Source organism: Danio rerio, chromosome 22 (genome assembly GCF_052040795.2).
Source record: "Danio rerio strain M-AB ecotype USA chromosome 22, GRCz13ab, whole genome shotgun sequence".
Classification (NCBI taxonomy): domain Eukaryota; kingdom Metazoa; phylum Chordata; class Actinopteri; order Cypriniformes; family Danionidae; genus Danio; species Danio rerio.
Window position 1 is genome coordinate 6,539,387 of NC_141042.1, and position 15,002 is coordinate 6,554,388.

At 36.4% G+C, this 15,002-nt stretch overlaps 1 protein-coding gene across 1 annotated transcript; it reads left to right on the plus strand.

Annotated features, from left to right (window-relative positions):
* The first annotated feature begins 1,182 nt into the window (after nucleotides 1-1,182).
* On the plus strand, nucleotides 1,183-13,371 carry LOC141380149 (CD48 antigen). Its single transcript, XM_087303747.1, has 6 exons — nucleotides 1,183-1,367; nucleotides 1,724-2,041; nucleotides 5,440-5,730; nucleotides 7,685-7,795; nucleotides 9,445-9,512; nucleotides 12,324-13,371. The coding sequence occupies exons 1-6, from the start codon at nucleotides 1,319-1,321 to the stop codon at nucleotides 12,372-12,374; spliced, it is 888 nt and encodes a 295-aa protein (XP_087159873.1). The 5' UTR covers nucleotides 1,183-1,318; the 3' UTR covers nucleotides 12,375-13,371.
* Nucleotides 13,372-15,002: the final 1,631 nt, after the last annotated feature.

Here is a 15,002-nt window from a genome sequence, read left to right on the forward strand (position 1 = left end):
GCGTCGCCACTAGACAACAACAGCGTAGGCGATATATAATAGAAACATCTATGATTCAGATTGAACTATTTGAATGAAAGCCTAGAAGATTTACTGAGCAAAGATTTTCCTAATCAGTATTGTAAAGTTTATTCCAGGAATTTTGAGAATACAGAATTTTGATTTTATATTTTAATATTCTTTCTGCATTTTTATTTTAGAATATATCATACAATACTGATTTCTGTAACCATAATGCGTGAGCATCCAGAATGTTTACAAACCAGTAATTTTCCTTACCTATTGCATTTTTTATTCACTTGTGTACTGTCAACTTTCTCAGTAGCAGTAATGTTTTTTTTATCACATAAGTATTTAGAAAGACCGAACCTCGCCCTCTCACTGACAAGTAAAAAAAAAAAAAAAAAAAAAAAAAAACACACACTCCAAACCACTACTGTCGAGAAAAAGTGGTTATAAACAAAACAGATTGTTATCAAAAGATCTGCGGTCAGTATAGATATGTGATGAATTCAGTTTCAAATGTTTTGATTCAGTATTTGATTACAGATGTGAAACATTTTTAGAAAGGAAATCAGACTGTGAGGTTCATAAAAGCGAGACAGGAAGAAACTCTTAACCTAAAGCTTAACACAAATGCACCGTATCCACAGCACTCATACGCAGAACTGACCTAACCAGATCGCTTTAGCTAACATACCACAGGATGTTTCAGTATGACTCAATTGCTGCTAAAGTTGATCGTTAGTAAAACTGGTCATGTGAGCTGGCACATAGTTTTGACTTTTTGTTTGTTTGTTTTACCGAAAAGCGATTTCTTATAACCCTTATAACATATATCATAACTATATTATATATTATAACAATATCCATACTTTTTATGCATTTAACATTTAAAAGACTATCAATCTTAAATTAACAAAAAGCAAATATGTCTTATTGCAGAAGCAGGTTTTTTTAAATTATATTAACTTATTAAGAAAACATTGTAAGAAATGCTCCTTACACAGAATATACGCATTTATACACAAAAAAAATCTGGGCTCCATGAAATCAATTTATGTTGGGACAACATGAAGGAATGTAAGTGGATTGAACATAAAACAATTAAGTTGTCACAAAAAATAATTGTGTTGTTTCAGCTCATTTTAAACTAGTAGTTTTGAAACAGCATTTTTTTTTGAGTGTATGAAAATGTACCCACCATCAGTGTGTGCGTGTGTGTGTGTGTGTGTGTCTTGTGTGTACAAAGTGGGTCACACTCTGCCACAATATTCATACAGCTGGAGTGTTTAGTTCCATTAGATCACTGAAGAAAATGCTGTACATATTTTCTTTGTTCTGTCTGTCCTGGTGGCATCTCATTGGTAAGTCATGAAGCATGTTAATAGCTTAATATCGCTGTGCTGTTCATTAAGTTACCAACTGATGAAATTATATTATTATTACCACTTTATTGCAAGATGTTCAGATTTGGGCTTATGATGTCTATTTAAATGAAGAGGGTCTTGCAGCCATGGAAATTCTTATTATTTCATGTTTTTATAGGAAATAATCATTTGAGACCTCACTTATCATAGCACACGTGCTGCTGATGATGTGACAATAAAAGTGATTGGATTTGATTTGTTGCAATAATTATTTTTCAGTTCTAACAATACAAACAATGTCAGAGTCTGTACAACCACAAGACCCTCAGTGTGTTTTTTTTTTTGTCATCCAGGTGTTTTTGCTGAATCAGTATCCGTTATGGAGGGAGATTCCATCAATCTACACACCGATATTAATGAAATGAAAATAAATGATGACTTGCTGTGGAAATTTGGATCTGAAAACTTTCTCATAGCTAAAATTAGCATGGAGAAACAAATCTTCTCCACTTATGATGTTCTTGATGGGAGATTCAAAGGCAGACTGCAGCTGGATCATAAAACTGGATCTCTGACCATCACAGACATCAGATCTGAACATGCTGGAGATTATCAAGTGCATATTAGTGGAGCAAAACGATCATCAAAAACAGTCAGAGTGTCTGTCTATGGTGAGTAAAGATCATCCATCCTTCGATTATCTTTATTTCATTATGTAATCAGTAGTTTAATTATCCAACATAGGCTCAATCTTAAAAAGCACTCCTATATACATTTCTGGAGATTGAGAAATATGTAGCCAGAAGTATGTATGGCTGCATTTTATCTTTAAAACGTACGCTACGGGGTGGTATGACGCTGTTCCTTTTTGCGCTAGCAGCTGACCACTTACTTCGGTATCGACAGTTTTCCTGCTGTTACCAGTTTGTCCAGTGGCTTGCCACATACGTCAGTGGACTTGAGATGCAGAGAGGACGGGCTTTGATGCTTTGTTCAAACTAGAAGCGGTATGCACGGATAAATCGTGCTATTCGTGTATAAATAGACACGTGAGCATTTTGAGGTTACTCGCTTCATTCTCACGTCTAATCCACTTTATTAGCGCGGCAAATTCACTGAGCAAAGACGCGGATTCGCGTGATGGCCAGGGCTTCTGTCTGCCCAGTAACTCTAGCTTCATTGCTAAATGGCTAACATAGATTTTATTGAGAAAATAGTTGTGTCTATGTGCTTTATGAAGGCTGAAAAACAGCGTTGATTCGCTTGGAGCCGTGTTTGAGTCCACTAGATCCTTTCAGAGGTGCATCCAGCTCCTCATAAACTCCTTCAGAAACTTAACCTTCACGAGTTCACACTTGCATTCGTTTAAATATAAAGCATATTTGGCGTGCTGTCCGGGGGGAGGGCTCTGAGCCCGAGGAGACACCCCAACTCGAGTTACTCCCCTTATAAGCGAACAAAGAGGAGTTGGGATTTGAGCGAAGTATCTAGCCCGGCCTCAGAACGCTCCCCCCGGGAATGCAATGCAAGAGGTGAGGTGACGGGGTAGTGGAGGGATGCTAAAGTCGTGAGATGCTGCAGGTAAGACAGCTTTGGTATATATAGGGGTTGTTCAAGAACTGATTTGATGATGGGATAATTGTCAATGACGTATTCGATACTGAAACTTCTGCGCATGCTCCTCCCGAAATTTGTTTACAAAACATCACTAGATGATGGGTTTTTTTAGCAGTGCTTCTGACTAAACCGAGCCCAATTTGATGAAGTGTTGTCTGGTGTCGGCAGGAGAATTTTCCCTTTGGACACCAATAACAGGCACTACGTCATAATCATGCCCATAGAAGAGCAAGCTCAAGATTGGTTAACAAGGTGCAAATGTCAGCTGAAGTTCAGATTCTCTAACTTGAGCGATTAGCGTGATACTCACACTCAAACCACTATATTTGTGCAAACTGCGTCATTTGCACGATGTCTATTCACATCATTGCATTAACTTAACATGTAAATCACTCACACTTTATACTTCTTCCGCATCTGGTGTGAACGCAGCATGAGTCTGGCGAAGAATGGTTCCAGAAAGTGGGTAAGACAAAAACAGAAGCCAAAAAATATAATAAAATAAATGAGTAACTAACAGGGTGAGAATGAGGTAAAAATCAGGTGAGGGCTTTTCTTTTTCCAGATTGCTTTTCAAAACGCTGTCGGTTGTGTTTAGACAAGTGGGTGGGTGGGGGTATCGTCGTATTTAAAAGACTGAAACTTGAAATTTCATTCATTCATTGATTTTCTTGTCAGCTTGGTCCCCTCATTAATCCGGGGTCGCCACAGCGGAATGAACCGCTAACCCATCCAGCAAGCTTCCACACAGCGGATACCCTTACATCCACACACACACTCACACACACACTCATACACTACAATTTAGCCTACCCAATTCGCCTGTACCGCATGTCTTTGGACTGTGGGGGAAACCGGAGCACCCGGAGGAAACCCACGCGAAGGCAGGGAGAACATGCAAACTCCACACAGAAACGCCAACTGAGCCGAGGTTCGAACCAGCGACCTTCTTGCTGAGAGGCGACAGCACTACCTACTGCGCCACTGCGTCGCCTACTTGTAATTTTGGCTATTCAAGTGTGAAATTAATGTAAACACAAGACAAAAAGTATTTAAATTCAAAATATAATTGTTTATTAGAATTTTTGTCTAACTTGTAACACAGATTTGTTCATGTAAACAACAAACCCACAATAAACCATCAAGATCCTGGCTTGACAGCCATATTTATTACAGAAATTAAAACACAGGCATGTTAAAGCCATTTGAATTTTAAAACAAGCAATGCCAATAAAGAAAAATTTGATTTCCAAGTTGGATTCTAAGTGGACTGCAAAAAAATGCCAAAATACAGGCATTACAGATATGGAAAATAATAATAATAATAATAATAATAATAATAATAATAATAATAATAAAAAACTTGAATACAAACAGTTGCACTCATTGTAAAGTTTGAGTGCAACTGTGCGTTGAGAACATTAGTTATATAGTTATAGTAGAAACAATTTTGCTCAGTCCTCCTTTACATTCATCCAGTTGCTAAGACTAGGAGTATCCCGCAAATGCACAGAGACTCCTGGATGCCCGCAAATGAATGATAATCTCCCGGAAATTGCGCGTCTCCCGCCCAGTCCTTAAACATCCCTTTCCACCACATCCTTCCTAGCACCTCAGGTATGTCGCCTGCAACTCACCCCCACTGCTCTTCAGGTACGTCTCACGCACACACGGCCCAACTCAGATACGTCGCTCACTCCACCCCTGACACCCCTCAACGGGCCTGACACAGACACAATCACAGACAGACACACACAATGCGCTGGAGCGACTCCCATCAGATACAACACACATGATCGCGTTCATTAATTTTCCTTAAACTAATCGATCTAAAGTATGGCTGTATTTCACAAGGATTCTGACACAACAACGCGAAGCATACGCTTTTGTTACGTTTAATGAGGAAACACGCTATTTGGAGGGCTCATGCTGAAAGGCAGAGTAATGCCCTGTCTTTGACAGCTCACGACTTCACCAGAGACTTTCTGAATACATTTACATAAGACACCAATACTCAGATTTTAATATGATTAAGATAATACTCTTATTAAGAGCCTAGTGTGTAAGCAGCGATTTGATTACCTTAAAGGCAAGTTAAAAATGAAACGAAAGAGCCTGCTGATGCGACTAATTGTTTTATACTGAAACTTGCCTTCAAAAAGTGCTTCCTTGATCTTATCCATATTTCTTGCATGTTAAACACATGTCCTCCAAACCAGGAAGTAAAAAAAAAACCTGCAACTGCGTAAATTTTTTTTAACATGTTAATTATTTCAAATTAATTGCATGCGTTAACGCGTTAATTTTGATAGCACTAATATATATATATATATATATATATATATATATATATATATATATATATATATATATATATATATATATATATATATAAAGATACATATAACTATTAACAATATCTAACATCTCCAAATTTCTCTTTATATTCCAGCTTATCTGCCTGCTCCTGTCCTCATCTTCAACTCTTCTCAGTGTTCTTCATCAGTGCAGTATTGTTCAGTGTTGTGTTCAGTGGTGAATGTGAGCGCTGTGAGTCTCTCCTGGTACAAAGGAAACAGTGTATTGTCCAGCATCAGTGTGTCTGATCTCAGCATCAGTCTCTCTCTACCTCTGGAGGTGGAATATCAGGATAACAACACCTACAGCTGTGTGATCAACAACACCATCAGCAACCAGACCACACATCTGGACATCAACACACTCTGCCAGACATCATGTTCAGGTACAGCAGCTGAATTGATATCTACTGAACTGACTGGTTTGATTCAATTCAACTTTATTTCTACAGCATTTTTTTACAATGTAGATTGTGACAAAACAGTTTAACACAGATGAAGTTCTAGTAAACTGAAACTGCTTCAGTGCAGTTTTTACAGATGAAGTTCAGTTTAATGCATGATGTAACAGCTGAAAGTTGAAACACTGAAGAGAAACTCCACTGATGCACAGCTCTGCTAGTCCCAAACCAGTGGCAAGGAACAAACTTCCCCAATTGACGAAAGTGAAGGAAAAAAACTCTAAAGAGAAACCAAGCCAAGTTGGGTACAACCAGTTCTCCTCTGGCCAAATTTCTTCTGCAGAGCTGCAGTCTAGACCCAATTAAGCATGTAGAATCAGCATCGGCTAACAAGAGCTCTCTGATTAGTTTTTAAGCAACGATTTAGAGAACAGTTGTTGTGTAGTGAAGTGCCTTAGCAAATAAGCAATTCAAGCCAAGAAACACAAACAGGCCGGCTGTGATTTTGCTACAATTCTCCAATATTTGCAATGGTTTAAACTATTAGATTATCAGTCATATTTGCAGGAGTAAATCCATCCATTTTGAGTGACAAATTACTGTAATAGTGATACTGAATGGGCAGCACAGTGGCTCAGTTGTTAGCACTGTCACCTCACAGCAAAAAGATTGCTGATTCAAGTCCCAGCTGAGTCAGTTGGCAATGGCATTTCAGTGTGGAGTTTGCATGTTCTCCCCGTGTTGGTGTGGGTTTCCTCCTGGTGCTCCAGTTTCCCCCACAGTCCAAAGACACGCGATACAAGTGAATTGATGAACTTAATTGGCTGTAGTGTATGAGTTTGTGTGAACGCGAGAGTGTATTTGTGTTTCCCAGCACTGGGTTACAGCTGGAAGGGCATCTGCTGTGTAAAACATATGCCAGAATAATTGGCGACCACTGATAAATAATGGACTAAGCTGAATGAATGATACTGCATGCCGCTTGCACATACCCATTGGAAGTGCCAGTTTTGCGGTTCTGAAAGAAAAAACAGACACCGCCCCCCTTTGGAGTGGAAAGATGGTCAAGATGAAACCAGATGTAAGCTGCTACCTGGCGACCGACAACAGAGTTGGGTTTCAATGGATCTAGTTGTTTGCCGTTGACTTGGTGTGTACAAGCCACATTTCAAGAGTTATGCATTTGTGTTGTTTCTGAATGCTAACACAAAGAGATTTGGCTTTAGTCAAGTTTTAAACTAGATTGGTGGATTTAGCTTTTTTTATTCTTCATAATTTGACTGCTAAGCCAGAGGTGCTAAATCCTGTTCTTGCAGATACCTTCTTGCAGATTTTAGCAGCAACCTTGATCAAACACACTTGTTTTTACATTTCAAGTGCTGCTTCAGATCCTACTTAGTTGGTTTAGTTGTGTTTGATAAAGGTTGGAGCTGAACTGCTCTGCAGATATGTAAATTACCAGGAAAAGGATGTATCAGCCCTGCTTTAAGGGAATAGTAAACCAGAAAAAAAATTGTCATAATTTATTTACCCTTTAGTTCCAAGATTGCTTTAGCTTCTTTCCTCCGTTGAGCACAAAAGATGATATTTTTAAGGAAGCTGGAAACCTGTAAATATCGAACAAATACAATGGAGGTCATCGGTTATAAGCTTCCAGCTTTCATTAAATATATTTTCTTATGCGTTCAAAAGAAACCCAAAAGTTTAGAGCCACTTGAGAGAGTAAACAGTGAGTAAATATTCTTTTATTGGGTGAACTATTTCTTTACGTATTACATAAAGTCCTATATGTTTTACATGGTTTTGAGGATTGTGCAAATAACAGCAACACCAGCTGTTGTAATCTAGCCCAAAATGAAAGTTCAATAAACTGATTTTTTTGTTTTACTTTTCATATAAAGCAGCAAAATGCTATCAGTGACTTTATCCCTCTCTATAGTTACAGATTCAGTTTCTCTATTAGTGCTGGTTTCTGCTGGATCTCTGCTGATAGTTGCCGCAGGCCTGATCGTCTGTATTTACAGGAAATGCAGAAAAACGGCTCAAGAAGGCAAGTGTTAAAATACATTAAATATAAAATATTTTTAAATATACTTTGTAAATGCAAGTTGTCAGTAACAAGGCAATTCCTCCAGGAATGCAAAGGTTCTTGAAATAATAAAGAAAAATAATAATACATTTTTTTTTTACAAGATTGAGGTGTATTTTCAAAACAAAACATAAAATTGAAGCAAATAATGCAATGCGATTGGCAAAAGCCTTTACAAAATGTAATTTTAATATAAAAATAATTTAAAAAAAGTAATATAAAAAGTCTTTGCCAAATCCTGGAGGAACTGATCGGAGTTAAATCAAATAAGAACGTTCTTAATAGTAGTTATTTTTAACCTTTGTGCTGAGTTCTGCTCATTTTGACCATGAAAAGACTTCTTTACTCCTCCAAAAAAGGCTTTTCAATGTTATTTCATTAGACTAAAACTCCCACCAAAAGCCATTTCATTTGTCAACGCAAGTTGTAATTGATAAAGATTAAAAACAAATCATGTATTAATACTCCAGTACTTCCTTACAACCTTTTTTGTTGTTTTCTGATCATTTCAACACTCATTTTATGCGATATTTTTCCACCTTGCTACTCTTGTGATGTCCCAAAAAAATCTCAAATACTGGTTTTCATTTTTTTTAGCAACTACTTTTGTGAATTGGCACTGGTTTTGTATATCTTCTGATTCGGCATATGTATTAAACATTGGCATTCATTCATTTTTTTTTCGGCTCAGTCCCTTTATTAATCTGGGGTCGCCACAAAGGAATGAAGCAACCACTTATCCAGCATACGTTTTATGCAGCGGATGCCCTTCCAGCTGCAACCCATCACTGGGAAACACACACTCGTTCACACACATACACTAGGGATAATTTAGCTTACCCAATTCTTTGTCTTTGCACTCTGGGGCAAACCGGAGCACCCGGAGGAAACCCACGCCAACACGAGGAGAACATGCAAACTCCACACAGAAACGCCCACTGACCCAATCAAGGCTCGAACCAGCAACTTTCTTGCGATGAAGCGACAGCACTACCTACTGCGTCATCGCATCACCAATGCTTAGACGGTATCTCCAAAATTTAGGTGCATACACTCACATTTTTGAAGCCCACAAACTATCAATTTCATAAAGAAATGCAAAACCTTTGCCAAGAATTGTTGAAGATTGAATCTGAAACCTGGTGATATTACATTTTTATAATAATGTTTGACTAGACACACCAAATTAGGCTTAGCACAAGAGTAAAAGGAAAGACATTGAGTTTTGCGGCATGCAGCCGTTTATTGCACTGTAAACAGTTTTTTTTTTTTTCCACAGTATTAAGCTGCTTTTCCCAGCAGTTTTTTTTTCAAACTGTGCAGTTTACAGTATGCTACTGTAGGTTTACAGTGCATACTGGTAATTTATCAGCTACTGTGCATTTAAATACAATAAAGCAACATAATTTTAAAATGAATCAGCATCATGAATATAGTCTTAAAAAAAAAAAAAAAAAAAACTTTTAGTGCTTTATTGACATTTAAATTCACATCTCCAAGTATGGCAGAGGTTCAGTTATAATTACTTTCATTAAACATGCTTCTGGGTTTGAATTATAATTCATATTAGCATTTTGTTTTTAAAGTGTTCATTTCTGTCATTAAAACAGTCGGGACCGAAGAAGACGAGATCACGTACATTGAGCCGACAATCTACCAAAGAAAAGTAAAGAATTTGGTAAGATCATTACTATTATATGCTGGTTGGTTTTGTGTATGATCGATCATGAAACTGACAAATATTTGATGTGTGAAGTCAACATTCAACAAGAAACTATAGCTCATATGAGGTATTTCCTGCTAAACTTGCTTTCATTTTAAAAGCGAGCAATGGATTTGATCACTTATGTAAACATCAACTAATCACTTTAAGAACAATTTATTGTTAAATAAAGCAAACTGATCACTTTTTAAAATGTGGTATTTCTATAACTAATGCTCCCAATGTAAAAAAAAAAAACAATTAATTGTTCTATTAAAGAACTATAATGTCTAGTAAAACCATTTTAGTCCAAAAACAAATCTTATATTTAAATTTTTAAAATATTCTTCATACAAAAAAAAAAAAAAAAAAAAAAAGATTATTTGAGAGGGGTCTGGATGCAGACTTGGTACAGTTGAAATCTAAGCTGCAAGCAATGCTTTTGAATAGGCTCACCTAACCCTACGCTTCACAGTGACATCACTAGCTCTATTGAGTGCATTGCAGGGTTCAACACTAAGGATTTTTTCTACTGGCCCGATTGGTACAATGGTTCAGATTTTTACTTGCACTGCCAAAAAAAAAAGCGAGTGGCTACTTCTTAGCCACATATTTTAAATAATGTGTCAAAACCAAACATAACTGAAATAACTTTTTATTCAGCAAATTGTTTCTTTTAATACAACTTACAACTTAAATAATGAGGTCTGCATTCCCGCAACTGTACCTCGGGAGCCGCAGGACCCGTCCAGATTTCTTGCGGCGCTGGAATAAATTTCCGAATAAATCGCGGGAGCGGCTGGTAACTGGGGTAATTTAAACGGGAGTGGGCGGTCTAACAATATCGCTCCCGACTCGTTTTGGTTTTGTCCTGGTTAGCGGGAATGGGCACGGCGGTTATAAAACGGGACGGGTCGTGCAGCAGGACAACAAATGCTGAATAAAGCAGGAGCGGTCAGGTTTGGACTAAAACCTGGCGGGAGCGGGATTAAAAATTTAATCCCGCGCAGATCTCTATTAAAATCTATAACAAAAAGTTGGCTATAATTACGCATTACAGGCTTAAATTATAGAGAGAAAGATCAGATGAACCGGGACTGCAGTCAGATCATGAAGCAGATCAATGTTTATTTTTCTTTTGAGGTGTGCAGAAATGAACAAAATAATAGGCCTAATACAAAATATTATAAGATTCCAATATGGAAAAATTATCAGATGGTAATTTCAGTCAATTTTCCTAACAGATAAACAGCACTGTAATATTTCAGCATGCTTTCACTTTCATATTCGACATGAAACACATATTAGCTAGGAATGACATCTCGCCGTACTCATCATTCTCTCTTCATATAACTGTGTATGGCTATTACACCCATTATACACTGTGATCTGGCCTGGTTAGTTAGATCGTTTTGCTTTATCCCTACAATTGATCCACTCCAACGCTCATTTTAATCGAGCTGAAACTACCCTATTCAGGCAATCTCGGACCAATTGATTTGGCGCAGATTCTCATGACTGCAGGATTCACGTATGCCAAATAAACTGCGCTAACTGGGCAAACGCGACAGGTTCCGAAAAAAAGTCTAAGTGTGAAAGCACCCTAATGCTGCGTTCACACCAGACATGGAAGAAGTGTCAAGCACGAGTGTATAACATGTTAAGCCAATGCAAAGATGCGAATATTGATTCTGCAGCGTTATACGGGCAAACAAGGTGGCACGAATGATGCGTTTTGCGCTATTACTGGAGCAGACATTTGCACAGCGTTAACCAATCAGAAGTTTTCTCTTGTGGGGGCGTGATTATGATGTAATGCCTGTTGTTGCTATCCCTGGCGATAATCCTCCTGCCGACACCGGACAACAGTTCATCAAACTGGGCTCGGCTCAGTCTAAAGCACCGCTGAAAGGTTCCATCATCCAGGTTCAGTTTCTGGAGGAGCTGATGAACTTTACAGAGCTGGGTGCACCTCAGAATGGATCTAGTGGACTCTTAATGAATCAACACTGTTTTTCAGACTTCCTAAAGCAAATAAACACAGCTATTGTCTCAATAAAAACCATGTTAGCCATTATAGCAACAAAGCTAGAGTCACCGGGCAGACAGAAGCCCTGGCCTTGGCATGAATCCGCATCTACTGTGAAGTGAATTTGACTCGCGAATGTAGCTAATTTGATGCACAAATGAAATGAGTAAATTCAAAAGATTCATGCGTCTATTTATGCATGAACAGCGCGATTTATCCATGCGTTCCGCTTCTGGTGTGAACACAGCATAAGACAGTATTTGCATGCAACTGACAAACAGTAGCAACCAAATACAATTTAAGTGACAAGGCAGCACTGGCCGGATCGGGATAGTAACAATCCTTATTGTCGAGCCCTGCGTTATGTCTGACATTGCTCAAGACTCATCCAGATACTATTGTCTTTTTTTAAGAGTTGTTTATTAAATGTGTGGTCATGGAAACAACAACAATGGTTCTTCAATTGCATACAAAGCAAAAACCTACAAGCCTTTTAAGAGTTGATGTTTGACCTTTTTTTTCAAATTGTCGACAAAATATGTCTATAAAAATAAAAGTCTATATTTTCTTTACTTGAGTGTTTTTTTTCCCATCAGACCAAACCAATTTAAAATAAACTGTGCTGGAATATAATTTAAACTTAAAGAACCTTGTTCACCTGCAGAAAAACAGCTATGCAACCAATGTAACATATACAGGCAACTGGTTTTTATATCTCCTTTACGTTAACTGTTTTTTCAACTTTTTTTTTTTTACAGACATGTGCCGAGGACACTGTGGAGTATGCTCCGATTGCCACAAGAAGATAATCAAATTTTAAAATTCCTCATTCACTGCACACTTACAAACGTTTTAAGCTGCATATTCGGTAATGAACATGTTCATGTTTCATAAGTGATGTTTGCAGCTCTGCACCACGAGCAACTGAGTGGGATTAGGTGTGATTTTCTTTCCCATCAACATGAAAGTGATCTGCAGGTAGACAAACAGGTTTTTTTTTTTTGTTTGGGCTGATGATTGTCTGCGGTTGACACTTGACACATTCATTGACGTCATATGGTTGAAGGACTTTTTTATTTTTCCATTTTGTTTGCATGAATCTCTCGCCTACAAGTTTCTATGAAATAAAACTGAAACTAACAGGGATTTTATTTAAAAAGTTGTTTATTTGTATTGTGCACTCCATAATCTCTCAACACATAGCAGGAAATACTAATATTTATTTAATCTCCAACGTTTACTGTTCCATTCAGCGCATTTGTGTCAGAGGGTAATGTGGTGTATATTCTTAGCAATCAAGTAGGCTAGCTGACATGTGATATAACCACACGCAATGCATATATAGCGTATATTTTAAAGCATGTATATGTACTACTGTAAGCAATAAACTAATAATTTAGATGGATAAAGAGTGGATATACAACTATACAGTTACTTTCTAAAATGAAGATAAGGAGGTTGACTAGTGCATCCAAAAAGCAGAAAAATAGCCATCAATATACAGAAAGACAATTACTTGATTTGCTGGTGCTAAAATATCATGTTTAACAAAAAGATTTCAAGTGTTCAAAATATCTCTTAGTTATAGCGCAGGCCATTGCCCCACATAAGGCTTTCTATACTATCAGTAGACTAACATAAGCGCCTCTTAAAAACAAGAACGAAAGAAACATTCAGTTCCTAAAACATTACCCTGACACACAGTGACGTCAAGCAACATGAGAGGTGTTATTCCCACACTGGAACAGGTGTTCAGATGTTTGTTACTCATGAATTAGAAATAAAGTCATTGTGTTCATGCATAAACATCCAATTGTTGTCTTTTTTACTTGATAAAGAAAATGCAGCTTACAATATATAAACAAGTGGAAACATGGCTTAGTAAAACTAGAATACCCAGTGTACATCCGCCATCTGTTCACCTGTACTTAAAAACAACCTTGAGGGTTGTTATATGAGCAAACTTAACTACAAACCGCCATCTAGTGGTTGACATTTACATTTGGAGTTAAGCTGCTATTAATTATTTAACTGCTATTAAATTACATTATTAATTAATGATCTCATACAATGTATTAAGTTAAATTAAATAGTCAGGGCCCTAGTTAGGTTCAGGTGGCTTACAAGACCAAACGGATTATTATTATCATGTATGAACTTTTATTATAACTCAAATATTCAATTTCTGACTGTGGAAAGTTGAATGTGCTGGCCAGTTTGTTAATTGCCTGTAGGTAGGGCCAGAGGGAATCTGCAGACATTTTTTGCTATTTCTGCGAAGAACTTTGCTAAAAGTCTGCGAATTTCTGCGGAATTATTTTTGGAGTATCATAACTGAAACCTTAATATATGAAATAAAAAATAATATATTTTTAACTGTTATTTAACGTTTAAAATGCAAATCCAAATAGGGTCACTTTATTTGGTACTTAAAGCTAGTTTGTCATATAACATACACACACACACACATATATATATATATATATATATATATATATATATATATATATATATATATATATATATATATATATATATAAATAAATATATATATATATATATATATATATATATATATATATATATATATATATATATATATATATAAATATATATAGACACACACACACACACACACACACACACACAAGTTAATAATATTACTGAAATTAATTAAAAAACTGAATATAGAATTACACACATTTACTCAAGTAAATAAACAGATAAAACAAATTTACAAATTTAACAGATTTGTTAAAAAAATGCAATGACAGATGATAATAAATTTGCATTTTACAAATGTTTGTCTTATTCTAACTGTTTATTATATATAAAGCTGTAATTTATAACTTTAAACGCACATTTGTAAATGAATACCTAAAATAGGAAGCAATTTGACAATCAATGGTAGAAAATACTTTGGTACAGAAAAAAAGTGGTTATAACCATCCAACAAAATAATCCAGCAAAAAAAAAGAAGTTCATAAAATATCACTACAATGCAATATATAAATGTACAGCATATACTGTCAACAAAACAACATTCTACAGTACAGTATAACGAATTGTTTTTACATGAGTAAACAAAACAAATGATTGAAACCAAACTAAATGTGTGTATATATAATGTATTGTCACCAGTGCAAAGTTCTCTGTAACAATGTGGAACAGCGTGACAACCCTATATAGCATCTTTAGTTCAGGAAAAAGGTAGAAAAGAGACCGCACAAACAATATTACTCTTTTTTTTTACATTTATCTTTGTGAACACAAAACACATTTAAATTGATAGTAACTATACTAGAGGAAATCATATTGAAATCAATATTTTTGCAATGATTACACATACATTATTCACAGACTAAAAAAAAAACAGAATCATTAACAGCATTATCATGATGGACTCATTCTGTAGCAAACTTTATCGTATGTGACTT